Source organism: Anser brachyrhynchus, assembly GCF_964034855.1.
Source record: "Anser brachyrhynchus genome assembly, chromosome: 5".
Classification (NCBI taxonomy): Eukaryota; Metazoa; Chordata; class Aves; order Anseriformes; family Anatidae; genus Anser; species Anser brachyrhynchus.
The window spans coordinates 53,296,213-53,324,122 of record NC_137699.1 but is presented as its reverse complement, the minus strand read 5'-3'; the positions used below and the strand labels follow the sequence as shown (position 1 = coordinate 53,324,122).

Genomic DNA, 27,910 nt, shown 5'->3' with positions numbered 1-27,910 from the left:
GCAGTGTCTGTGGTAAAACCCCTGAACTTTCCAAGGGCTTTGTGTGAGGACGGCCCCATAGCTCTCCTGGTGGCCACAAATCCACCAGGGAGGCGCATAGCACCGTAACAAGCTGCCAGTCGTTACATGCGAACCTGATAATGCTTCTAAAATGTGTTGTTATGGTTTTTCTAAGGTATTGTCACTGAACCTGTGCTTTTGGCATCTGGATATTTGAGATCCTCTTCGAAAATGAAGACAATGGGAGTAAAGGGAAAAAAAAAAAGAATGAATCTTACGAATCTTTACCCTTTGTCCGCTGTCTTAATTTAAAGTAATTAGTGAGAGCAAAAGTGTTTGCACTTCATTATATGGGAACTGTCTTTTCTGACCAAGGGACTGTGAGATAGTGAAGAAAATGCTGTTCAAGGATGAAGCCAGCTTTGGGCCTGCTAAGTAGTGTCTGTCGTCTTCCCTTCTCTGCTGAAGCTGTACTAATCTGTCTGAAAGCTCGCCTCCCCAGGGGCCACCCGGCACTTGCCGTGCTGTGGCAGTGACCTGAAGGAGAGCCTGTTACTTGTGGTGCTTTGTAAAAAGCTGAAACACAATTTTTTAACTAACAAAAGCCTCTGTTAAAACAGTGGTTGAGGTGCTGAAGGGTCCTAAGCCAAGACGTGCTTCTGCCCATCACGCTCCTCCTGGATGTGCCCATCTCTGCAGGTGTTGAAAGTCTTGAAGGGCTGTTCCGGAGGCCCATACCTTCCTTCCCTAGTTTCTAGCCCAAATGTCTTCAGCTCTAGTCTGTATTCGTCTTTTCATCCCTTTCAGCTGCTGAACATTTTGCTTTCCCTGCCGTCTCGTTGCCCTAGGCAAGTGAAGCTGAGTCCTGAAGGAGCACAAGTCTGTCGGTACGAATCCCGGAGTTAGGGTATAATTACGTTCCTTTAATGCTAATAACAGTACCTAACCTCATGAAACATGCTACGGATGTCATAAGCAGCCCTGCAGGGTGACTCTCAACCCTCCAGTGTTTTAGAGAGAAATCGAGCCTCGTCTCCAGCTGAGCTCCCTTCCCGTTAATTCGTGTTCAGCGTGCACGGCCGAGCCAAGGGGGAGGTCTGTAGGTGGGTGCTAGCACAGTGTGCTGGAAGATAACCTTGTAGGAACGTGCTCAAGTACGCCTCAAAACTGCTGCTTGTTCGCTATATTCACAAAGAGATGCCTTTGAGTCAGTCTTGGCTCTCCAAAAGGGTAGTGCTGCTCCTCCGGCATGCCAGCTTGCCTCGCAGCTCTCTGCTCAGCACGTGTGCCTGGGAACCTCCCAGGAAGATGAGCATCGGTGCCGAGGAGTACGTGGGGTTTTGGGGGGAGACAGGACAGCCCGTGCCCCTCACAACCCCGCTGCCAGCCCCTGCTGGATGGGAATGGTGGGGAGATGGCCGGGTGCCTGGAGCTGGGCCGGGGCTGGGAGGAGGACACTGCCCGTGGCCCTGCTGACGGCTTGTGCTGCGTAGCTCTGAGCCAGCAGAGCGTACGGCCTCGGAGCACGGGCTTTTTTCGCGGATTTTTGTATCGTTCCTCAGGTTGCCGAGCTGCTCAGTAAGCGCCGCGGCGCGCTTTGGCAGCCCCAGACTTGCGAACGCCGCGGAGCCGACGGGTTCGTGACGCGGCACAGCTGGGCTGCGAATACCCCGGCGGAGCTGCTGCCGTGCTGTAACACACCGTGCTCTGGGTTCGGCTCACCCCAATATCCCGAGCCGGGGCGGGGAAGGAGCAGTGGGGGGCCATCAGCTCCAGTTCGGAGACGAAAACCCCGGGCGCCTTCTTTCACGGGAGGCTTCGGCTGCCTCATGCTGGGCAGCCGCCAGGGGTGGGCCCTGGCTCCCCAAGCCCGTCCCATCCACCCGTGGTTAGTGGCAAGCTTTTAAGTATAACGTAGACGTCCAAGCTCCCAGGCTCTGGCTGCTCTCTGCCTTCCCCTGCCCCGGTCCTTGCCCTCCTGCTGTCCCCCTTGCAGCTTTTCCCAGCCACAGGACCCACAGCCAGCTCGGGTATTTTCAGTGGCACTTCTCTGCATCGAGGGAGTAAGTAGGAAGGAGAAACCCTGTTCTTTTTGTGGTACTTGTTAATGTGTTTTGCTGGAGGAAGTGTTCGTTAAAAGGGTCATGTAGGGTCAGAGAGGGTAAATTTGGGCCCCTGGGCATGCTGTAGCTTGATGGGCACAAACTTTCTGAGCTGCTTGGGAGCATCTGTCAGAGACTTGTGGTGCTGCTATGTCAAAGGCTGGCACTGGCTACAGCAGCACCATCCGCGCTTGCTTTTCTCCTCCTTCTGGCAAGAAATTTGCTGGGAAACCGTTTGTGTTATTTAACTAATGATGACTAATACCCGGGAGTAGATGTCTGTGCAATGTGGGATTGTGCCCGTCTGAGGTCTCACCATTTCCCCTCTGGTTTCCGTGCCTGAGAACACAGCCTCTCCTAAAAGAGATAAAAATGAAAAATACTCCACGGGAATCCTTTTCATTCCCTCATTTTGGCAGTGAATCATCCTGAAATTAAGTTCTCTAAAAATGCCCATCTCAGCGTTAGCTGGGGCAGTGCTGGAGCCTGGGTGATGAGTAGTTTTGGGGGAGAAGCAGAGAAGCTCTGGATGCCCTTGTCTGCTCTGTGACTGCACTCCTGTGCACCTTGGGGGGCTTTCTGTCCCAGCACCGGGGTGAGAGCCAGATGCTCAGCATTTTCCTCTCTTCACAGTCCCAGGGCTGTCGAAGGCTGGTCTAGGCTCCTGGTACCAGCTGAGCATCCCTGGGCTCCAGCAATCCTCCTCCTTGCAATCCCAGCCTGGGCTGCCTCAGACCCCCTGCGCTGGGCAAAGTGCAGGGAGCTCCTCGCGGGGTCCTGGGCAGCTCAACATGATGGAGCAGCCTGCCAGGGCACCCCAAAATAGTGTCGATCCACTGCATCGTGTGCAGCCGTTAGGGCTGAGCCCACAAGGGACGAAGTTTTTGCTTCGTGCTTGCCATTTTGGAGCACCACACGTCGCTCTCCTTTGGAGGGCACAGACCTGAGCATCCTTCTGCTGAGTGCTCGTGAAGCCTCCAAGGTCTGAGAGGACTCGGTCGAATTTAGTTATTTATTTTGGTAAACTGATTTTACCCAGTTGCCATCTTACCCTTTTCTCCCCATCACGTTTCAGGACGGCGCATGCTTCCCTCCTAAAGAAGCCATTAGCTTGCATGCTCCGAACCAAAATGTTAGCTCAGCTGTAACAGATGGATGGATATGGGTATCATGTGGCAAGTTAATGAATAATATCTATCACCTAATTTCCCGAAAGTTGGCATGTAATGAGACTGGTGCCATGATTATTACCTCTGTAAATCATGACGTTAGGATGATGACAATCCCTCCTGCCCCAAGGATACGGGACAGCCAGACAGTGATGTACATTTAATTGCTGTGTGAGAGAGGCAATGTGTTAGGGAGCGTGCCATTGCCTCTAAATTATCTTCTGCAGCACAGACGTTAGAGGAGATTAGCGCAGATTGGAGGGGAGGGAGGGCCCGGCCGTGCCTCGAGGTGGGGTGTGTGGGGGTTTCTGTGTCTGCTTCAGCCAGCCTGCGGCGGTGCTGGGAGCTGGCCGGGGGTGGGAGGCGGGTTTTGACCCCCAGGTTTGCTGCCTTGGTCTTTCCCAGGGATGAAAGAAACACCGAATGGGCCTGGGAGGGGGATGATCCAGAAGAGCGTCTCCGCCGAAGTGTCACCCATGTGAGCGTCCCTGGAGATGTTCCCTCTGTTTTTCTGGTGCGTGTTTGTGGTGGACACTCCCTTGGACAGAGCGCTGCCAGCTGCCAAAGGGGCGGCCTTAGCCTGGGGGGTTAAAGCTGTGGAGCCTCTGCCCAAACCTCCTCCCACCGCAGGAGATCTCTGTCCCTGGCCTCCTCCTGCCACAAACCACGGCTGCCGCGCTGCTGGCAGGCGGCTCGCGCACGTCTGCTTCCCGTCAGCGGGAGGCACCCGTGTTTGCAGGGCCCTCCGAGTCTGCCTCGCTGTTGATCAGTTGATCGAATAAGCCCTCCTTGTAAAATTACTACTTTGCTGGGCTTTTAAGGCGTCGTTTGTTAGGTGCGACGCCGTGGCAGTTGGCGAGGAGCTGGCTGGATCGGGAGCAAGTCAGGCATTGCAGCCGACCCGTGGCAAGTAGCTGCTGCCAGCCCGCCTGTACTGCTGGTTAATGCTGGCCTTGTGTGCTCTCCTTGCTTGAGGGCTTCAACGTGTTGGTTTCATTTTTCTTTGTTTGACACTGCAGCCGTGTCTGAAGAGCTGCCCAGGGCGGTCACAGGCTGGCTGGGGGGGAGCCACGGCCCCGCGGCTGCTCCCGTCCTCTCCAGCCAGGTGAGGGGCAGAGGCGAGCCCCGCCTGCACGCCGTGGCCGTGCCAGGGGCACACCAAAGCCCCCCCGGCCTGGGGTCCTGGCCAGCAGTGCCGGTAGGCAGGTTGCCAAAGGAATTAAAGCCGGGGCAAACACACGGCCGTACGCACCCCTGCCACGATGTGCAGCCCGAGGACTCCCTGAGGCAGCGTTGTTACCTCTGGGTTCACCCTGCGCAGTGAAAAATTGGGGTGTGTTTCTGTCCTGTAACACGGCTCCCCTTCCCCCAGGTGAGCAAACACAACCCGTCAATGATTTTCAACACTGGAAGACGTTCCTTACCCTGCTGGGGAGCTGGTGGCAGGTGAACGGGGGGGGTGCTGCCCTTTGATTTCCCAAGGTAACAGCGATTTCTTGGGCGCCGCGCTCGGCGGTGAATTGGCTGCTGCCGGCCCGAGCCCCTGCTCAGCCTGGTTGTCACTGAAGGCATCGGAGTGCTTAGGGAATTAGCGGTTGCGTAAGCCGGCTGTCTCTGAGGGGGCTTTGCTGCCGTGCAATGCTCATTTAGGGCCAGGTAGAGTAGGGAACATGAAAAAAAATCCAGATATACAGCTGGGAGCTTCGCTTGAACCTAACGCACCCTGCAGGAAAAGGCAGGTTGGGGAGTTTTCGCCTATCCTCCCCGGCCCCGCGGATTAACGTGGGACCGTGGGAAAGCTGCCAGGGCCGGGAGACAAATCCAGCCTTTGTAAATCCTTTCATCTGCCGGGCGGATCCGTACCATTGAGTATTACCCAGTTTATTACTGTTAGTTGATTACATTCCCGTCGGTCAACACGCAGGGTGCTGTGCAGGCTGCGTGTCCGCCGGGTGGCAATCGGCGTTGCAGGGCACGTTGGGGAGGAAGGCAGCGGGGCCTGTCACTGCTAACTGCTTGTAGAGTACGCCGGGGGAGAAGGGACAGATGCCTCTGCCCAAACAACCCCCCAGGCTTTTCTTATGCACCTGTGGGGGCTGAGCCTGCTGTGAGCATGTCAGGATCGGGCCCCTGCTCTTCTGGCAGCCTCGGTGGGGATGTGAGAACCGAGCGCGAGTACGTGAAGGTGGGGAGGCGATGTGTGGGGTGGGGAGAGCACCTACAGCTGGGATTAATGGGGTGAAGTTAGGCGAAGGAGAAAGTCGCCAGGAATGGTTTCCTCAAGGGGAAAGCTATTAGGCTGTGGCCGAGTTTTTCGAGGAAGGTAGTGGGTCCGTGCTTACCCAGGGCACATGCAAGTGAGAATGGGAGAAAAATCTTGCTCTGGGGAGGAGATGGGCGACCTCAGCAGCTTCAGGGAGATGTGACGGGCTCCCCATGGGAACAGGGCATTTCTGGGAGCCAGCGTGGGGACTGCAGGTGGGACTTTTGCCTCTCGGCAAGGCAGGGTCTTTTGCTGAGCATTGGATTTGGGGGAGCTGAACGCTAATGTTCCTACCAAAGCAAGACGCCACCAGCATCAGGTGGCAGCAGGGGCTTGTCCCTGTGTGGGGCAGAGCTCTGGCAGGCCTTGAAATGCTGCTCCCAACATTTGTTGCCCTTCTCTGCCTGGCTTGTAAGGAGGAAGGAGCGCATGGGACGTATCTCTCAGAAGTGGGAGCAATTGGGACACAGAGTAGTTCGGGAACTCCTGGGCTGGATGACCTGAAACATCTTTATCTTTTTTATGAGTGCCGTTACCTTATCCATGTAATTTCCTTCTGCATTCTTGGGTTTGAACCAGAGCAACCCCCGTTGTCTGCAGGTGTAATGACTCATTTCCCATCTCCATGCACTGCGCACCCCCAGAAGGTGGTTACTGAAAGGATACCTGCACTGAGTTGTCTTTTTTTTTCTTTTATGTGAGTAACAAAGAGCTGCCATGTGGAAATAAGCTCATCCTCTCCCTCACCTGGTTCTCAGATGGTGCTGGGATGTGGGTGCAGAGCAGCCCCGGGTGACCCCGTGCAGTGAGCAGAGGGGAGATGCCTGGGGCAGTACCTGGGATTAGGTGGTCAGGAAGGAAGGGGTTTGGGTCTGGGTCCCTTTCTGGATCTGGGTCCCTTTCTGTGTCTGTTCGCGTTGCCCCTGCTCTGCCCTGCTCCGTGTCACCAGAGCCCTGTGCCCTTTCCCTGACTCGTGGATGTGACGCTGCAGAGCAAGCAGGGCTCCGTGCCGTAGCTTACTGCTGAGAGCCCATGCTTCAAAGCCAAAATGCACAACGTGTTTTCGAAGCCGAATGTGCAGAGGTGGCTCCTGCAGGTGCAGCTGGAGCACCCAGGCCGAGAGCGAGGCGTGGAGGCAGCTTCTGGAAGCGCAGCGAGGTGAGCGTTAACCGGGGAGCGCTCAGCCCAGTCCAAAGTGCTTCGGTGAGAGGTAATAAACCTGTTAATAAATAACAGCGAAAGCTGGCTGCCTTGCATGTTTTTGACTGCTGGACGTGTCCTTGGGGGAAACATATCCTCAGGTTTGCACGGTCCTTTTTGCAAAGCCGTAGCAAGTGTTTGTTTGGCTCGTGGGATCAGAAAATCTCTTCTGATCACCCGATCTCTGAATCGCTGTGCGATTGGTTTTATTATCCCCAGTGGACAAATGCCTGGGTTGTCTGGGTGGGATGCTCCCCGCTCACGTTCCCCGTGCAGCGGGGTGGCTCAGCATCCTCTCGAAAGGTTCGGTCCCAGGAGGGCCTGGCTGTGTAGGGCGCCTCCGAAAGCTCCTGGGTAAGGGTGGTAGCCGAGATGATAGCAAAGCACAGTCATCAGGGAGATTTATCTGGGGATTGACTCGCTCTTTCTAAATGATCGCTCCCACTTTTATTGTAGTGACGTTGTACCATTAGCTTAGTTAAAACAGTTGTTATTTCCTATTGTCTCATCGTATCAGTGCAGCCTGGTGATATGTTTTAATCTCCTCCTCCATCTTGTTTCTGCTCCCTTAAGCATTTCCTAATAGCATGATGTGTAAGGCATTGTCTAGCCTTCCTTTCTAGGCATTAATTATACGTTTTCTGTACTCAGATCCTTAAACTGTACCACGTGGCATCCTGTGCAGGTATCCGGGATCCCTGTTATGCTCAGTTTGGGGTTATAGCATATTTCTGGCTGGCCTACCACGGTTCCCAGCTGGCTCCAACAAACCATCCACCAGTGCAGTGCCGCCAACGCATTACACTTGACAGCCCTTTTCCTGTTTAATTTCCTTTTGCAAATTCCTCCAGCAGGGCTGCAGGTGCTGGCAGGAGAGGGCTGCAGGTAGGGAGAGGGGTAGAGAGGCTTTCCGAAAAGAGGATTTCCCTTCACCCTTGTGTAAGAACACAGGGAACAGGCTCTGCTCCATTTGTGTGATTTGATGGCAAAAAGGGGCTCCTTTGTAGACCCCACTCGTGTTCCTCACCAGCACCTCCTGTGAGTCCCACCTCCATGGTGTGTTTGGGCTAGCAGCCAAGCACCTTCCTTGTCACGTGTGGTTTTTTGTCCTGGTGACTTGCCTGCTTCACCCCAATTGATCCCAACGCCAACGTCAAACCCCTGTGCTGCGAGGGTCTTCACAGCCTGCTGGAAGGGGATGGGTCCCCCCGGTGCTCCGGCCTGCAGCAGAGGTTCGCTTCCTGGCTGGGACCCCAAAAAACTTCAGGTCACTGGGAGGGACCAGCACATCGAAGCAGCTAATTGCAGAGCACACCTACATCCCAAACTGAACCAGGGGCGAACGTTGGGACCCATACCAGTGCCTTTCCTGCCTGGTGTGAACCACTTTGCTCTACAGCAGCGGTTATTTTTGGCAAATAGGACAGTGCGCAGGGCTTCTGGCTGCAGCCTAGCCAGGTTCCATATCCTTGGCCATAGAAATTTGTGTCTTTGACACAGATGCACACAGTCCCCAAGTTGAGAAGAGCTTAGTGTGCAGGGATTTATATGCTCTCCAGCGATTGCCTTAAGCCACAGGCGTGCGGCTATTTCAGGCTTTCTCTCTTTCTCTCCGAGGTTCTGACCAGAAATTTCATCCCCAGCTAAAAAATGCATGAAATTGGATGCGTTTCCATTAAAAATGCTCTCTTGATGAATCAACATTTTCCATGAAAAACCACTTTCCCTAAGAAGTTCCCAGCGGCTCCAGCCCCAAGTAGCACGGTAAGAGCAGGTGGCACCGTGAAACCACGCGTCTCGCTGGGCAGGGGCCTTCTCCTGCCCACTCCAGGCATGACCCGGGAAATTTTGGAGTTTTTTGGCTCTGCTGCTCATGGGGAGAGGCTGGGGCAGCCGGTGCTGATGCTGATGGAAGGGCACAAGTGAGGAGGGTGGGAAAAGGCCCCGGGCGTGAGCCCACCTCCCAGTGGCCAGCCGGCCCAGCCGGCCTCCGAACCAGCAACTTCTGCTGCTCGTTTGCTTCTTTTTTTTTAATTAGCTCTCCCAGCGTTTCACCCCGTCCATCCTTTCTTCGGCTGTCACTCTCGCCCCTTCTCCTGGCCGGCCCGGCAGCCGGCGTCAGCGCATTCCTGAGCGCAGGGAGGTTGTGCTGGTGCTGCCCCTTCTGCGCCCGGAGGGCTTTGATCCCGCTCCAGCCCTTTCCCACCGAGGCATCACTTTTGAATGAGTTCCCGCTTTCAGCCTCCTCCTATGCGGCAGACAAAGGGGGCCGAGGAAGGAGGGGGGGAAGGCTGTTTACCCTCATCAGGAATGGTCGAGTGGCCGGAGTCAATGGAGCCGATTTTTCATTAACCTAATCGTTAGGTTTTCGCACCGCCAATTAAATTTTTCCCGTCGGTGCCGCGGCCGGCGTCGTTTGCATCTATGAGAGCTTTTTAATAGGGGGCTCCCCGAGAATCGCGGGGGTATTTGAGGACTGGAAATTCAAGGTTAATTTCTCTCTGGACTCGGTGGAAGAGGAGTTTTGAGTTTTAATTATCGCGCAGCTCGGATTCCTGACGGTTGAGGAGCGCATTGGAAAGGCTGGTTCCCATTGTGTGCGGCGGGTAATTATGCAGTCCTCTCCCAGGCTCGCTGAGTTTATTGTCCAGAAGAATCTTCCCAAGCAAAGGGGGGAGCAGATTTACAACCAGAAATGCATTTTCAGAGACTGCAAAAGTTTCAACGTGATGTTTACAGGGAAAGACTTCTGCAAATATTTAAGATCTTTTTTTACTTACACTTATAAAAAAAAAAAAAACAAACAAAACCCACAAACCAACACATTGATTTAGCCGATAATTGGCCTTTTCCATCTCGGGATGCTGAGGAAGTCATTTTGTGAACTCAGGAGAGCCCTTCTGCAGCCGGGCTGCCTTGTGCTACCAGTTTCTGAGCAGAATTCCTTCAAAGGCCATGGGAATTTCTGCATAAAACCTGCCGGCCCATTTGTATGTACAGCGCTGAATGTAAGATTTACAGCCATCTGAAACGGGGCAGGGCTTCTTACCGAGGAGGTAATGCTAATGTATCCAGGAGAAAATGCTTGTGGATTCAAACAAGCCTGAAATTTCAAAGCAAAACTCATTCACAACTGCTCTGTTTCACAGGGCTTTGGATTAACCTGATGTCTTCTGCACAGGCTTTTTGTGATTAGGGGTTTGTCATAAAAATGGAGAAACTTCAGCAAAAGGCTGGTCAAATACGATGAAGATTTAGCAACTGCAACAATCCTCCAAATCTTTCGAAGGTGGTATTGAACCTGTGTGCATTTGTGGGGTTTCAGATCTTGGGGACAAACATTTCTGTGGACATGGCCATGGCCGTCTCTGTAGTCTTCTCCAGACTAGTGCATGATGGCCTCCTGTGATGTAGGATTACTGATTTCTGTGGAAAAGCTGGAAACGATAACTCTTAAAGATGAGAGCTCTCTTTTTTAGGGGGTACTAACTCTGAAATCTCTAGCAGTATTTTAAAACAGCCGACTGTTTGCCATATAACCTTCTTATTGCACACAACCCACTGCTATCAGAGCCTGTTCTCTGTGTCCTTTCAGCTTTCTTTGCCAGCTGCTGCGCAGTTAGGTGAGAATTTCTGCAGGGGATGGGAAACCAAAATGCATGGATGGTTTCAGGTTATTAGATCTAATATACCAGTCAAAGACTGTATTTCATTTTTGCCTTTAAACAATTGTGGTTTTTGCTTTCTGGAATTTAAGTGAAATAGCCACGGATTTTCTCATGCGTTACATGTACAGGATAGTCATGGGAAACAGACCTGAAGCAGTGCTGGGGTCACCTAACTCATTCCTTTCCCCAGGGCAGACTCAGGTGTGCCTAAACTGCTCCTGACAGATGTTTGCCTACCCTGTTCATGAAAACCATCATCAATGGCAGTTCCACGACCTCCCAAGGGCCGTCTCTTCCAGCCCTTACGCATCCCTGCTTGCTCTTCCCGGGTGGACACAGAGAGCAATTACTCGCTTCATCTTTCTTTGACAGCCATTTGCATATTTGAATCCCTTACTGTGTCTTTGTTCAGCTTTCCTTCTCCAGGCTAAGCAGTCTGGGTTCCTTCAGGCTCTTCTGCCAGATGATGTTTTCCACACTCCGATCCTCCTCATTTCTCTTACCTGAACTCTTTCCAACTAGTCCACGTGAGCCTTGAAGCGCGACGCCTAACCCTGGACGCAGATCCCTATTCAGGATCACTAATAGCACCGATGAAGGAGGATTATTTCCCCTGTTTACATACAGGGCTCATGTTTCCGTGTCCTAGTGCGATCCCACGTCCTGCTTTGCCACAGCGTGGCACTGATTCTTCTCCATGCTACAAAGCACAGGAGCCCCCAACAAGATCCCTTTCCACAGAAGTGCTGTGCATGAGGAATTGAGGGATGCCGCCACAATATCAAGGCTTTGCCCAGAGCATGTTGGCTGTGTGACGTGCTCAGTCTTCGGATGATGTTATACAGACAGGGACGGGGCTCCTGCAGCAGTAGCCAGCGTCGGGTGGGCAGTCAGGCTGTGTTTTGGGTGTGGGAAGGAGGAATTAGGTAACGGGACTGACATAGGAGGCAATGCGTACAGCCTGTCCCCTCGGCGTGAGGGGTTTTTCCCCTTGGCCATCCCCTCGTGGTGATTTCTGGAGGCTGCAGCATCCGTTGAGGCGTCCCAAAAGGAGGGCGCGGAGCAGAGCGGGCTCCTCTTCCCAAAGCAGTCACACCGTCCCAAATGCTCTGGGTGGTTGGCAGCCACAAGTTTTGAGTTGTAGAAGCCACTAATCGGCTTCGGAGCTTTTTCTAACGGGGCCACGTGACCGCGTTACCAAGATTAAAGCAGCACGAGGAAGGAAAAGAGGCTTAAACAACTCAGGGTGCCTAGCAGGTCATTTTAACCTTTTCATAATCATTAAAGCTGCAGAATCCCATTAGCCATGAGTGACTTGCGGCCCTGCTCCCTGAGCGAGCGCTGTTGACACAACTTGGTGTTCACCTCCCTCCGTCCCCAAGGAGGGGCCTTGTAGGGCCTGAACTGCAAGGAAAAGGTCCGGCTGCTCCCTCCTGCGCACCAGGGATGTCTGTCACACCACCGAGGAGCAATACCTGGCTCTGCCAACAGCGGGGGATTTAGCTCTCAGTGTCTAAAATTAGTCACTCGTCACTCATGGAAGGTCCTGCTTAGGCCGTACTGTGGTAGCTCAGCCCTTGCCCATCTGTAGCAATAGCAGGGAGGTACAGGATAAGGAAGATTAGGGTGATCTCTTAATTCACCGCCTTGGCACTGGTCAACAGGCGATGGCTTTACTCTGCTGGGACTGGTGACAGCAGAAGCTCTCGCACTGTTGCAGCGAGGCTCTGACATGGGAAGCAAAGCTTTTTGGTTGGAGCTCTGTTGACCAAGGCATGAGACAGTCAAAGACCCTCCAGGCTGTTGGTGTTCCTCGTGCTTTTCCCTCTTCAGTTTTTCACTTGCAGGCTTTCGTGAGCACAGCATCACATCCAGTCATCAGTCTGATCTTGCCCCGTCCTTCCTCCAGCTTCTGCATCTTTCGTTGTCTGCCTTCACATCAACCTGTAGGCAGCGACAGAAAAATGCCGGTACCACACTGTGGAAGGGTGGATCCCTCCGATCCACCTCCGGTTCGGATGTTGTCCTGCTTTCTCTAGAATTGCCCTGTTTGTGCTCAGGCAGTCCGTCACTGAGCGCATATACGTGGTTGGACAGCAAATGGCTTCTTCGAGAGGCCGAGTGAAACGTGAAATCTGCCTGGTGTCAGGGAGCTGGGATGGGTGCTGCACGTCTTGCAGCACCTGGAACCGATCCAGGGAGCACCTGCTCCCTCTGACAGCGAAGGCTTTTGTATGCACGGGGCAAGAGAGCTGCAGCTCATGTAAATCAGCTTTCCTCTGTTACATGTGCACCAGTCAAGACTGTCTGGCTGTGCATATATTGGACATTAATATTTCTAGCACCGTGTTTACATATTGCATCTAATTACAGCCTGCCTGCCCTTGCTTGAAAGCTTGTTTTGAGGCTGAACCTCAAATAAACCCCACGCCGATTGTTCTCGGAGCGTTGTCCACAGCCAGGCATTAAAACACAACTTGTAAAGCAAACACAAATCTTTTACTGGATTGTTTACCTTGAAAATCTCTGGAGGATAGAAGGAAAGATTTCCCCGGGAAGCCTGGACCAGCAGCAGTGGCCACGGCTTGTGGCTTGGCTCATCTGCCATGCAGGCAGGGAGAACAGGTTGAAAATGTTGCTGAGCACTTTTGGACTCACTGCATCATTTTTTTTTCCTGTGGGAAGACAGCAAAATGCTCTCCCATTCTCCTGTGTAGGGATGTAAATAAAGTAAGACTGGGGGAAAATAAAAGCTGTATCAGCAGGAGCAGAGGCTCCTCACGTTGTGTGGGGAGTGTGAGCCCTGCCTGCTCTTGCCCTCTGGCAGAGGCGAAGTAGCACCGGAGAAGCTACCCCACCAGCTCTCCCTCCGGGAGAAGGGGCAGTGCAGTGTCAGGCTACAGGATCGGAGACGTTTCACCACCCTCTCAACTCTGTTTCCCTCTTCCTCATTGCACTCTCTGTGCTGCTTTATTTACCCCTTCCCATTAAGCAGGTTTTACAGGTCGAGTGGGTTAGAGTGCCGGGATGCAAGAGATCTCCGCCGGCTCCTGCTTTGCTTTGAGGTGATAGAAGGGTGGCCCCGTGGAGGCTGTAATGTAAAGGTCACCCAGGCAAAAAAAGGAGATACCGGTCGGCACTTTCTGAAGAGACAAGACAGCTCTCTCCTGGCTGCTCTGTCATACCAGGCACACACATGCACACGCTCCTCCTTTCCTATCAGCTGCGTCCTAATGAAATCCTGATAAGATATCGGGGGCTCTTGAGCTCCTGGTGACAGTGGCAGCGGGCAGATGTTCAGTGCTGGAAGGTGCTGGCGTGGCTGGGAGTCGCGGCAGGGAGCTGCAAAAGCTGAAGTCAGAGAGACCTTATCAGCCTCGTCCAGGCTGGCTGGAGGCCACTAAGCTCCCAGACAGGCCTAATGGGCTGGAACTGAGTTGGGAACGTGCGGGCTTGGAGAACTTCAGAGCTCTTAGCTAGAGACTCGCTTGGAAATGTTAATTAAATAGCTCCAGTGGCATCTGTCCCATCCTGCCGGAGCAGCGCTGTGCAGCAGCACAGCCTTGCTGCCAGCACACATCCACTGCCGTGGGATGGTTAAAAACGTGTGTAGTAGGCTGAGAGTGGATTTATGTGTTATTTGTGGGTGGATTGACAATGCCCTTCTCTGTTGTTTTGAATAATATTTTAATACCTATTCTATACCTGAGACATCACCTGCACCTTAAAAATATGAGGCCTGATCCTTCCAGTCTTACTCAGACAAGCGTTAGCATGGGTAGCTTTGGCTGTTGCATATGGGCCTGCTATTTGTTTGGACTAAGGCAGTGTCCGTTGAGTAAAAATCTGCTAAAAGTGGGCTGGGAGCCTCTGTCTGCCATATGCCCTGTTGTGGCTTATTCTCTGATTGCATCCCAAGGGAGACCCCAGATTGTGGCCAAGCTCGTGCTGGAGAGGCGTGGGGCTTGGGGTTAGCAGCATCTGCTATTCTGGACCTGAGAGCAGAGAAGGAGGTCACCGAGCTGCTTCACCTCACTGCTGGCTTCCTTCATTTGGCTTTTACCTGCCTGTTGTCTGCAAACCTGCCCTCCCATCCACTCACACGCTGTCCCAGCTGCGGTTAGTGATGTTTTCAACAGGGACTAGCTGGGCCGGAGCCTGGGTGTCACTTTGCTCAGGCAGGAGAGCTGCCTTTGTTCAGCGGGACAGGGGCTGGAGTGGGGACAGCGGCCAAGTCCCTTGGATGCCAGCAGCATCCTCCGGCTGCCAGAAGCAGCAGTTCCTCCCTGCGTCCTGGTGAGAGTCACCACGGAGTTGAGTGTGTCGCAGCACAGCAAGCCCCCAAAGCCCTGAGGGCAGCACCTGCAAAAGCAGAGTAACTCAACAGTGGCTTTGCAGCGTCCCTGCTCGCATTTGAGCCACTCACTGAACTAACCCTGATGTGAAAACGTGCCTCGCATACCGGTCTGAAACAGGGCATCAGGAATTAACAGTCTCAAGTTGCTCCAGGGGAGGTTTAGATTGGACATCAGGAGGAATTTCTTCATGTAAGGGGTGGTCGAGCTTTGGAACAGGCTGCCCAGGATACTGGTGGAGTCCCCATCCCTGGAGGTGTTTCAGGGATGTGTGGGTGTAGCACCAAGGGACATGTCAAGGGACGAGGGTTTAGCGATGGGACTCAGTAAGTCAGGCTGGTAGTTGGACTTGATGATTTTGCAGGTCTTTTCCAACCTAGATGATTCTGTGGTTCTATGAATGGGGTTTGCTGGTGAGAGCAGAAAGATGGGGGCTGCCTAGGAAAAATCAAGGGTTAGGGGCTTGTCCACCTCTAGAAAGTTTCCTTCAATGACGAGATATAAAAAGGTGTGGGTTTCATCTGCTTCCTAGCTGCTCTGAAAGAGCCCCGTTGCCTTAATAAATCAACTACCCTATGAGATGTAACCACTGGCCTATTTTTCAGCCTGCTTGTCTGAGTCAAGAAGCAAAACCAGCAGAGCAATAAGAATCTGAAATATTGTGCTGAAGAGCAGAGGTGTGATAACAAAACTGCCGACAGACAGTGAAGTGTTTTATTGAGCGCAGGTGAAGGTCTTTCTCTGAGATGAATGTCTTTCTCTCTCATCATCCTCTTTGATGGAAGAGGAGGAAGCAAAAATATCACCATCTCATCACAGGAGGGAGAACGAGGCAGCTGGACGCAAGGTGTGAGCCTGGCAGAACATCGCTCCATCCCACGTCTTTCCTCCTCGGGTATGGGCTTGGGAGAACCCCTTTAGGGTCTCTGCTTTCGATGAGGGGAGGAAGAATCTTGTTGGCAGGACACTGACAAAGCAGATATAGCCGTGCTTCGCTGTCGTAAGTCATGCTTTGTAAATGTAGCTCCTGGGGAGAAAACGCAGCAGGAGGGGTTCCGCATGGCCCCCGCGGGGTGCAGGCACCGTCCCGCTGCGACTGAGGCAGCTGGGAGTCAGCATCCTCCTCTCACGGACTGCTACCCTAACCTTTTCTTGCCTCTCTGTTGTGAACTGTGCTAAGTAAAGGCGTTGTGTTTCTTCTTACGTCCATCTAAGTGCTGAAATAAAGGCCTCGTTATAAAAATGTCTTAAATAAAGGTGGCTCGATGCCAGCCGTGTAGCTGCAATGCAAGCCTCTGCTCCGCGTGCTCGTGGTTTTGAGAAATAACATACACGGAAATAAAAACATTTCCGTTGTTACTGTCAAAATAAATGTATAATTCATCTTACTTACCCCTCAGACAGATTTCTCTGAAATCTCAAATGAGGATCGGAAAGGCTCCAGTGTCTCCAAGTGTCTTTTAAAATGACACTGCTCTGTGCTCAGCAGGCTTAGAGATTGTTTTGATTGTTGAAACAGCTTCTAATTTATGTTTTAAAAAAGCTTCGGGAGCCAGGCAGTTCCCTGCTCCCTCAAAGGCCTTTTAGTTAAAACAAGGTAGAGTGATTTGTCTTGCCTCAATCTAGCAGTAATGAGTATTAAGTGGTTTATCTACGTGGAGAAAAGTTACTCAGCGAGATTACATCAAAGTTGAATTACCCCCGATTCCAGATGGAGTGTATTTTTTAAGACGGTAAATCTTGAGAAGGGTGGATAACAACAGTAATGCTCCTTCGTGGGCTGGAATGTGACTCCTTTACCTCTCATGGAGATAATGTGAGGAGCTACATCCAATTAGTTCTTCAAAGGCTTTATAGAGAAACAGGACTTCAGGTTTTACAGCTCTGCCAACAGTTTAGCTGGAAGCATTTACACAGCGTAAGCGAGTGGTGGCTGATTGCGACACGGAGGTACGATTTCCATCGGTGCTGCTCACATGGTGCTCGTGGAGGTGGTGATGTGGGGACCAGCCCCAGACTCGCTTTTGCTGCTGAAAGGTGCTCCCGGCATGGTGGCCTGGTAGCACCTGGTGTGACGCGTGACAGGGAGGGTGGTGGGTGGGAGGCTTGGGGTTTTTGAGGGGAAATTCCTGCTGTCTGGCCTGCTAAGGCAGGCGTTGCTCATTCAGTGGCTGCCCATGACCCTGAGGAGTGTGACAGGAGGAACACACTGATCCCAGGTGGCACTGAAGGCCACAGCATCCTGTCGAAAAGCTTATCCGATGCGTCCTTGCCCGCCATCCATGTCTGCTTCTGTGGTGCTGTGCTTCTTCGCAGTGCCACACTTCTACAGAGCTGACTGATGTCCCACCTGGCCTGACTGGGCCGCTGGCCTTGCACCAGCAGGCGTGGGCGGACTTGGTTGGTACGTCCCAGCACCCAGGCCTAGCAGCCGCTCGTGCCGCCAAGGAGAGCGCGTTCGGGCTGAGGGTGAAGCATTCCTCATGGCTGACGGCAGGCTTTGACAAGGTGGTGGGACCATCCATTTAATTCTTAATGAAGGGGATGAGGGGGTCCGAGCCGTCAGCATTCCAGCTCTGCCGCCTCTCCTGGGTGGGTCAGCGGGGCCATCCTCAGCCCACGGCTGTGGGGGAGGCAGGCAAGGGGGGAGACTCGCTGATAAGAGGAAGGTCAGAGGCAGAAAAATGTTGGGAATGTGTTTCTTGATCTAACGTGGGAGAGACTCAGCCTGGGGTTCTGCTGCTGAGCCCTGGAGTGTTGCTGCCTGCTGTCAGGAGAGGTATGGGATTCTTTAAACCTGAGATCAAGGTGCAGATGGCTTGTGTGGCACCCACCTCAGCACTGGCAGGTCCAGAAGATGGAGACCATTCATCTGTGAGGGCATGGCGAGGGTGGTGGCGGCTCTGAGCGCTGTTTCTCAACCTTTGCCTGAGATAGAGCGTCTTCTGCTGACAAAGGGCTCATTTGCTTTTTTCTCCTTATATTTTACATTGCTGTGGAGTGTCTTTAGGCTGAGGTCAGACCTCAGATGTAGTTCGGGATCGAACAGTGGTGTTTGAAAAATTACAGCAAATCTCAAAACAGGCTTTTAAGGCTGGAGGTGGTTGTGGAGTGCATTGGTTCCTGGGGATGCAGGGGTTGCCTCCCCAACATGTCCATGGAATGCCTTTTTCTTTGCAAGGGATAGGAAATAAAGTGATAAAATTATTCTCTCCATTTCCATTTCTTGGGCAACTATGGTCAATTTTCTTGGTCAGCCAGTCACTCACTCCTTGTAGCTCCAAGGGCCTGAACACAACAGCTTCTGCGTCCCAACTCGACCATTTAACATTAATTACCTGTAGCCGTTAGCAATGCTGAAGCCACCACAAACACACAAGAAGGGTTGCTCCTGAGGCTTGGGCTGTCGGCCTCCATTTTGGGCCATGAACCCTGTGCTCCAGGTAGAGCTGCCCAAAAGGGCCTCCTGCAGCTTCTCTGCCCTCCATGGACAAGGGACTGGGAGAAGGGACCTGTTGGGCTCAGAAATAGTTCCCATAAGCTTTTTTGTTGTTGTTGTTGTTGCTGCACTTTGTGCACAACGTAGTGTGGTGGTCTGTGTCTGGCACAAGAAAAACATCAAGTAGCGATAAGAGAGTACGGAGGTGTGGGGGGCACTGTGTGGAGCGGGCTCCCTGTTGCCTGGACAGCTAACAGGGGAAAGGCTTCGTAAAGATTGATTATTCTGGAGCGTGTGTGTGACCCGCAACGCGTCCTTAGCATTATCTAGCATTTTTGCGCTTGTTTATGCAAGTGTTGCTGCCTGTGCCATGTACGCATGAAGAGGCTGTGCTCAGTCCAGAGGCAGGCGTGGGCTGAGCCTGTCCTTTGGCACCGCTGTGAATCCTTCCTTGGAGCTGCTTCGAATGCCTCAGTGCTACGAGATAAAAATCAGGAGCTGATGTATCGGGATCGCTGCTTTCCTTGGGTAAGGCACTTACCTCTGCTGCTGCCCTGGCAGCAAGTGCTTGCTTCCTGGTGGGGCTGGAGCGCAGGCGGGGAAGGACGCCTTATCTGAGCAGATCTGCAGATGGAGCTTGTTGTATCCAGCACACAAGCGGAAAAGGTGGAGTCCCGAGGTGTCTTCAGGCTGAGCCGGAGGCTGTTCTGGGAACTGGTTAGCCAAATGGGTATTACTGGGCTGGATTTAGGGGTAAGTAAACAAAATGTAGTGGGTACAGAGGAGGTGAAACTGTGCTTCATGGGCTTTAAGAATTCTCCGATCACCCTGATGGAGGACAGGTTCATTACTAATTCAGCAAGTTCTTTAAGCTGGAGCTGAAATCTTGCTGACTTAAGCAGAGATCTTTTGTAGCGTTATAGTCTACACATTTCTATATGCATGACTGGATTCACAACACCATTGGCATGAAGCCTTAGCTGGGAAGGTGAGGTGCTATGGATCGATCACATAACCTACTTCATTTGCCCTCTTTTCCTCTCATCTGGAGACTCCTCCTGGGTTTGAGCTGTTGTTGGGCAGACAGTTTGCGATCCCTGCAGCTGAAGGTGATGCTCATGGCCACACGCTCATTGTGAACCTCATGGCCACTTAAACTGTTGGTGGAACTTACATAGTTCCCTATGGTGTCTTCTTATGCTTTTTTTATGAGGATTTATTTGGATTTCCTGGTTTTGCACAAAGCGCAATCAAAACAAAGGAGCGAACATGTTTTCTCTGACAGTGTGCACACTTTAGCTGGGCACTTGACTCGGATGGGTCCTGCTGTTCCTTTATGTGCGGTTTGGCTCTTGCCTATGGTAGCACTTTTCCAAGCATATTCCAATTTTTCTCTTGAATGGTCAGAGCACTCCAAGTGCTTAGCAGTAGCTCGTATGCTAGCTTTTCTGCAAAACTACCCAAAGAGTCGCCAAGAAGCAGCAGTCAGGCTTGCGCTGAGTGCGTTTGGCAGGTACTGGCACTGGGTGAGATAAGCTTCTTGGCATGGTGCGAGCGTAAACCTTCCACATGTGCAGGTGCAGGCATTTGCTTGTGGAAAGCTGTAGCTGCTGGTGCCTGCTGGCCGTGCCGGAGCTGATCCCAGGGTGCCGGCAGTCAGCAACGCGCACCGGCATCAGCGCAGTTGCGTAACGCTCACTTCCTCTGATTCATGCTCAGTGTGAAGTCCCGTGGCTGAATAGCGGCTTTTGCAGTCGTTCCATAATAAACGAAATGAGGGAAAATAGAATTCCATTTCACAGAGCCCTTTTAACAATGCAGAAACCGTTCAGGTTTTTTTTTTTTCATGTGCTAAAGCTGCAAAACTCTCTCCCTCTTGTCCTCCTGCTGTAACAATTCGCAGCCTCTGCTACCGAAATTACAAGTGGAGGGGAAATATTACAAACATCCAGATGGATGGAAGGAACTATTGCAACCTGTTAAGCTGTAATGAAAATGGATAAAAGGTTTCCACCAGATTCCTTTAATTTCTTCCCTGTGAAATTTGCAAATGTGGTGTTTCAAAGCACATTTCAAAACAAACCCCAAATGTTTTGGACAGCAGTAAGCCACCCACAGTGCTCGCTGGCAAATTATCTTCTGTGCCAGGTCTGCTATCTGGTGCTGCTGCCTTACGGTAGTGGTAAACTGGCCATTAACTTCCCCCAAGTTGAGTATCGCCATTTTACGTGGGGTTACACTGTACTGTAATTTTCTGTTTAGGGTCACATGCTTCCACTAGAAAAAAGAGATCTCATGGGTGGGCATTTCTGTTGCATACTTCAGGCTGTGTGCGTGCTTCAGCCCGGCGGCCTGGCTGTATACCTCATGCCCTGTTGCAGTGATGGCAGCTCTGGCAGTGCTGTCCTTATTTGTGTGAATTTTTCACTTGGTTTTGCAAGAAAAAGAAGTGCGTTTGAGGGGGAGTAGTTTATTTGAATGTGAAAGGAAACATCTTGTTCTGTTGTTGAGTATATTGGTGCATTTTAGGTGAATAAGAATGTCTTTGAAAGCTACAAAATTACTACCAGAAATTACAAAGCTCAGTCTTTCAGCTTAGCTTTACTTCCTTTTCTCCCCTTCCGCCCAACCCGGTGGCACTGATGGATTCACAGAAGATATTGAATTGCCGAATCTCAGCTCTCTAGTGAAAAACCACTTTCAGCAGAAACCCTCCTTGTCCTTTACACTTGAGTTTTTAATACATTTCCTTTTCCCAGACTTTCCACAGAGGGGAATTATTTTGCTGTCTGACAGTACTTATGTGTAAAACAAGAAATGTAAACATTTTTTTTTCTCTTTTCCTAAAGATTCGTCTTCCAACTACATCAGGCAACTTGAAACAAAAGTGAAACTGCTGGAGGATGACAACAAGCTTCTCTCTCAGGTAGGTTTTTTATTCCCTAATGGGTATTAATGTGGCTGTTCTGCTTCTGCACAGTTGTGTCAGCCCACCTGAATTCAGTGGGGACTTCTTACAAGGGGAAGAGCATACTGGTACCAACCCCCCACTACTGGAATTTGGTCTTGTTTTGTTACGCGACATTTGCAGGAATGCTACCTCAAAATTGCATAGAGAGAAAAAAAGTAAACTGTTAGTGCCCGTGTCTGTGTGTTCAGGAGAAACGTGGTTTGACGTGCAGGAAGGATGGGTGGCAGGGGCTGGGGGGCTGCTGGCACCGGCAGCAGCAGGGCACGCGCTGTGCTTGCACGTGGACGCCTCCGTGCAGGATGCGGTGGTGGTGTGAGGCTCCGGCATTGCCTGTGTCCTTGCTGCAGGATCTCGCTTGCCCTTTTACATTTGCTTTTATCTTGTTGAATGAGGAGGCTGTAGTAAAAGGACGGCCTTGGGAGTAGTTTTGTGCAGTGCTGGCTCCCTGCTTTTATTTGTGATCTCGCTGAAAGCAGAACAGATGTCTTCAAAACTGGCACTTTTTGCTTGCATCCGTCCTTCAAAGTCTGCTCCATGTGCTGCTGGGCTTTTGATCATTGCTCGTGCTTACCTATCTATATATAGGAACGTCAAGCAGCAGGAAGAAAACAATCCTTCAGTCTGATATGTCCCCTCTGGATCCCTCTTAAAACACAGCACTCTGTGCGAAGAGGGGCAGCTCTTCAGAAAGCAGTGAAACACTGTCTAAACCAGCGGAAGAGTTACCCTTTTTCTCCTGTTCTCTGCATCTTTTCACTTTTACACTGTTCAAGCACTGAGTTTTCAGAATCCTTTTGGTCCAGGTTCTTCCAAAGTATAAGGACTAGAAGTAAAAAAGACCAAAAAAAAAAAAAAGTTTTTATGTTTTTCTTTGCATTTCACTGAGTCTGAAAATAGATTGCTCTGGTATCTTCTGTTTTATTTCTAAAATATCCATGTTAAAAATAAAATTGAAAAGAAGGTTATGTGCTTACTGAGATTTCAATAAAATAATTCTGGTAAATAGTTTTTTTTATTGAAACCCACGTTTCAACCAGACTGTGAGCTTTTGGTAAAATTGCCCCAAGTTTCAGGTATTCTTGTTACCATTGCTAGCCATGCGATCGGTAGCATGAAGCGCAGAGTGCTGAACGGTTAAAACCCCCAAAGGACTCTCAACTCAACAGCTACCGAGTGGCTTCAAGTATTAATCAATTGCTAATTTAATTTTAACTCCCTCTGTCTTTCTCCCAGCCCGTGCACTGGCTGGTGCTGGCTGAGGCCCCGAGACGATTCCATTGGAGTTATTGATAAGCAGATGGGCTGTGCGTGCGCAGCTGCCAGGGGACACGCAAGGTTTGGGGACAGGCTCTGCTCGATGTGCCCTTGGCTGGGTTTTGTCCTGCTGTGGCCGAGCACGCCACTCGGTCGTGTCTGCCTTCTGAGGTCAAAAAGAAGTGGTGGTAATTACTGGGTGGCTCAGCCCTTCTGCCTTTGCTCTGTCCTGGGTGTAAAGGCTGTGTGTTTTCCTCTGAGCACACAAGCTGTCTTCCGTTGTCCTCACCTTTCAGGCTGTGTTACTACAAAAGTTTGGATCCAGAAAGCAGAGAAATTATCTTCAAATATTTCTGTGCCCTGGAGAGAGCCAGGAGCCTCCCTAGCAGCAGGAGCTACCGGCTCCAGCCTGGCCCTGATGCTCTGTGCAGACCCATTGTGATGTCTTAACGGCCCTCCAAAAATACCAGGATCCAACCTATTTCAGATGGTGCTCAGGAAATAACTCTTTTTTATCGTGAGCGTTCAGACAGCTCTCCTTAGGGCAGCGGGAGAAATGTTGAAGCTGCCACTGGGTGAACTCCTTGGGAATCCTGAACTGCATCGCCTCCAAGCCTGCGGTGCTACAGACCTAGTTTTGGAATTTTTCTCTTTTAATGCCTAATGTGAAATTCACCAGTTGTAACTTCGTTTTCTACCAGAGTCTGCAGACTATGGAAAAAAAAAAAGGGGAGAAAAATGAGGAAAATTTGTATATGGACGCACTCTCATGCATATGTATAGGTTGTTCCCAGCACTTTCGTGGGAAAGTTTAATCCACTTACCGTACTCTTCGTGCTTCATCTGATTGGAAGGTGTTTAGCTGTTGCCATGCGGATCTTGGGCTAAGACTCTAGGATCCTGGCAAACTTTCTCCTGTTTTTAAAGTTGCCAGGTGATCCTGGCACTTTGAACTCGGCGATGCCAAACTGGCTTGTCAACACCAAAGTCACATTTTAACTCAGCTTGGCTTCCTCCCGGGGAGTATTGACATTGCAATAATATTTGCAGTCTGGTGTCAAGGAGTTCTATCACCACCATGCTGAGGAGTGATGAAACCTGACGTCCTAAGTAACAAACAGTGCCTGTGCATTAAGGGATTAACAAATCAGTGGTGGTTATGGAAGTCTTCCTGGCTGCTTTCCAAGTGCTAAACATAGAGCTGAAATAGTGCTTCATCCAGAGAAACCCGAGAAGCCTGGTGCTGCAAATGATACTGCGAGCTTCACGGGAGGATTTATATTACAGCGGCTGGCGACACAATGCACCTCTGCTAGCTGGTGCATCCTGAGTGAGATTTGTTGCTTTATCTTCTCCGGCGTCTTGGATGAGAGGCTACGCCGAGACGTGATGAGTGTTTTTGTGCCGTGTTCAGACACAGAACCGAGGCAGCGCGGGGGTCTGCGGCGTGCACTTTTTCTTGTGCTTCCTGACATCTCCTTTATCCTCGAGCACGTTGGAGCAAAAGCTCAGCGAGAGATTGGAGAGCTCTCCAGCCCGTGCCGAGGCTGCTGCCTTGCGTGTACGTGTTATCAGCAGCGCGAGCGCGCTGTGATTCACACCGCTTTTCTTCTGGTGACTCGTTTGGAGAGATTAATGGAGAGAGCTTCTCCTTCCCTCGTGGCTCAGGAGGCGCCATCTCGTGAGCCACGCTGCGCAGTGGGAGGAAAGTAAACGGAGAAGTGGATGTTATTTATGGTAGCCACGTATGGCGTTTTTTGGTTTTGACTTCTTTTGCTTTCTAGGGAAGGAGATGTGTATTTCCAGTGGGGAAATGAGCTGCTTCTGAAACTGCTAACCCGTCAGTAACTGCAGCTCTTCCTGTCCTCCTTTATCTGAGGAGATATGACTCCAGTTTTCTGCCCATCTTTGACTCAGGCTTACAGCACATAGTTTTGCTGTCACGGCTGTGTTATCTAGAAAGTGACGCTCTCGGCTGACATCGCTGTGCTGACAAAACCCCTGGCAGCAGTTCTGCCGACGCACGGCTTTTGTTGCCCTAGTTTGTGCTGGTTGGAGAGGTGCTGTAGCAAACACCGCTACCAAAAAGGCCCATCCGTGCTGGTAGCCACTTGTGCTGTAACCACAATGGCAAGGACCCCACATTTCAGGTGGTTCCTCAGCATCCTGGGGCTGACAGTGTCAACCTGTCTCACGAGTGCAGCTGGTTTCTGTCCTCTGCGAGCATGGGAGCAAGGGGAGAGGCTCACGCTGGGCTCCCAAGGAGCGGCAGTGACTGCTTGCAGCCTCACCGTGGCTGGCATTTTGACGTGGCAAGGTGTGGTGGAAATCCCTGGCTCCTTTCCAGCTTCCTTTTATAGGAGAGTTGCAATCCAGGTATGTTTCTGGTGTGTCGGCTTAATTGACGACTTTATTTTCTGAAGTTTTAGCTGAGGTGTAAAGAACATGGACGTCAGCTCTCAGGAACGTTGGGTGTTGGCTTTGGAGAGCTTCACAGGCTCCCTTTTATTGTCTGCAATTCTCCAGGGAAGAAGTGCGCTAACTTCTGCTGTGTGCATGGATTTAATCTGCAGCACATCGTGTGGGAGAAGTCCTGTTTTTTCTCTGCGTCTTTGTGGGGAATGCACCGGAGAGCTGGTGTTAACCTCTCCTTTGCGGTCTGTGGTTAAGCAGATGAGGGTACCGTCCATATTATTAAGATATAACCCCTGTGATGAGAGACCGGATTTGCTTTCTGTTCCTCTGAGCTGAAAGTGCCCAAGTAGAAAATAGACCCTTCAAGCCAACTCACACTGCCCCTGAAACTAAAGATGAATTTGTAATTACACCCTTTTCCCTCAAAATCAGAGAAACCAGTGTTTAACAGCTTTGGGAGCTCCAAAGGTCAGTTCTGTTTAGTTTTGTAACTAATGCATGCGTTTTAGAGATAATAACAGTGATAAACTTTTGGCCACAGCCTACCTTGTTTTACATTTTCAGATCATTCTGTACAGGGGCAAGCAAGGATCAGGCACTTTTAACTAAAACCGAAATTTATAGGCTTCATGGGCTCAGCTCTCTCCTCATAATGAAGTGCACCCTGTGCATTGTGTGACTGTCAGAACTTCTTTTGCCTTACAGACTCTGCTGAGCCTAGACTGGCTTTTCCCTTTAGGGCAGGGGTGCGTTTTCCTCCTCAGAGATGCCCAGGGCGTGTTGCACATCTTATTCTCCAAAAGCTTTGAGGAGAGCAGACAGATCGGGCAGGCAGCGAGACTCCGAGTCACCGGACGTTGAACAATGAGGTCACGATGCGCCTTCCAGGAAAAACTCCAGGAGCCCTTGTGCTGAGCAGAAATAGGAGAAATTCTTCTCTAGGGAGGGGACAACCCTTGGGAGTTATCAGGAACATCTGAGTAGTTAATTAAATCGCCGCATAGACTTCAGTATGACCAGTGCTTCAGCGTCTGCCTGCTTGCTGATGGGGACTGAGAGGAGCACTGGGAGATCCTTTGTACACCAAAACATCTTGACAATTGTGCTTAGACTTCTTTATAAGAAACTCTGTGCTTAGCCTGAGTTAAAAGAAGGCCGCAGCTGTACATGTAGTAAAATGATAGTAAATAACACCTGAAAATGCTGCTATTAGGATAGAGCTGTGGTTTTTGAACAAGGAGCTTCCACGGGGGCTGTTGGTGAAGGAGTCCACAGACTGCCCGAAGTCTTCTTAAGCAAACGTGCACTTGGCACAAACAGGCACCCAGCAAGCAATTTCTGGCACATTGTTCTGGAAATGAGGAGAAAAAACGGACCCCGGGATTTAAGAGAGCTGGGGAGCCATTAGCAGTGCACAGCACAAAGATGCCAGTGCAGTTAGCAGAGTTTGGTCCCCTCCTGAGGAAGGGAGGCCGGAGGAGAGGAAGGAATCGCACACAGCTCCCCTGTTGTGCTGTTATCACCCGCTTGGGTGCCAAGCCTGCCATTACCAGCCCCTGCTTGTGCACTGCTCTCTCAGCTCTCAGAGCTGGGATCAGGTGTGAACGCCGGGGCCTCTCTTTGAGCTGCAGGTCAACAGGTTTGTGGCGGGGCCACTACCTGTGCCGGCAGTGCTGCACGTGCTCGCCACAAGTGGAACGAAATTGCAAACCTCTCTCATTTCCCCAAAGTCTGCCTGCTGTTTGTGTGTGAGGAGGATAAGTGTAATTGCTTTAATTTAAGGAATCACAAGGGAAATAGGATTTTTTTTTGTAATAGACAGTGAGTCAGAAATGAAAGCTTTCCAATGCATTTAGTCTCTATTTAAATTCAGAATACTGAAGACCCAGGTTACTGTTTTACTGTTTTTATACACCGTGCAAATGTTTAGCTGCCTACTAATTTTAATTAATCAAAAAGAACACACATACTTGGGTCTGCGTCCAAATACTCATTTCAAGTCAATAATGATACTTTCTACAGAATTCCATGCATTTTGAGGTACAGCTCACACAGAACCGTATTTTTATGAGACCTTCTTTGCTGCGCTCTCCAAAATTTGATTTAAGCCTCTAATTGCATTGCATCACTTGCATGCATAAATGCAAGAAATTTTAACAGATTCCCCCCCCCACCCCCCAATGTAGCTTCTTTAGCTGTGGCAGCAGATGCTTCAAGAAAAAATGATTACATTGACTGACATGACCAATTTGCTATTAAATGGACTTGAGATCTAAGTAAATAGTATCTATTTCTTGAATACAATGGTTTACCCCAAATTCAAGGTGTACGTTTTTATAAAAGCAGTTCAAAGATGTCTCAGACTTGCATCCAAAATACTTTCAAGTCTTTTGATACAGTGGAATTCATTCTGTTGAATTTGGACATCGGGGTCTCGGGCTGCTACCTACGAAAATAAATATCTGCTGGTGTTTGCCTTCCATTCATAGGTAGGAGCACTTCTGAAAAGCAGACTCAATGACAGAAATGGACTTTTTCAACTTGTAATGAAGGCTGGATGATGCTCTGTGTGTTCTGGGGACTGTAAACTGTGGAAACAAGTGATTTTATGAGAATGTCACCTGGCACATAGAAATAGTTTCCCCAAACCTTTGAAATATAAGTTCTGAATACAGAAGGCAAGTACCAGATAGACAGAAACACGCAGTGCTTGTTGAATCTTATGAATGTAAGATTATCATATCATTTCTTGCAACTTAACTCAAAATTTTCAAAGGACTGGAGCCGGCTTTCTGTAGAAGACTGTGAGTATGAGCGAGCCGTGCACACACACAAAGATCTTCCATGCCCCATTTCTTTCTGTTGTGGGCGAGCAAGAACATTGGGTTTAATGAGGCTCAGTTCAACCTCCAGCTGTGAAATGCAGGATTAGTCATATCCTGTGCTTAACCAGCTTTGTAATAATTTCTCCAGATTCCACTTTTTTGTGTTTATGAGGACAGGGTCAGGAAAGAAGCTGTTAATTACAGCTAGATCAGGCTATGAAGTAGCATTATTTTGTCTTTATAACGTG

General features: G+C 50.6%; 1 protein-coding gene across 3 annotated transcripts in view; it reads left to right on the top strand.

The window, feature by feature from the left end:
• CCDC85C (coiled-coil domain containing 85C) overlaps window positions 1-27,910 on the top strand; it is a 107,054-nt gene that overhangs the window by 43,229 nt on the left and 35,915 nt on the right. For all 3 annotated transcript variants that reach the window (XM_080593586.1, XM_080593584.1, XM_080593585.1), the window contains one exon: window positions 21,047-21,123. In XM_080593586.1, coding sequence (XP_080449712.1) covers window positions 21,047-21,123 — 77 coding nt within the window. The remainder of the gene's footprint in view (window positions 1-21,046; window positions 21,124-27,910) is intronic.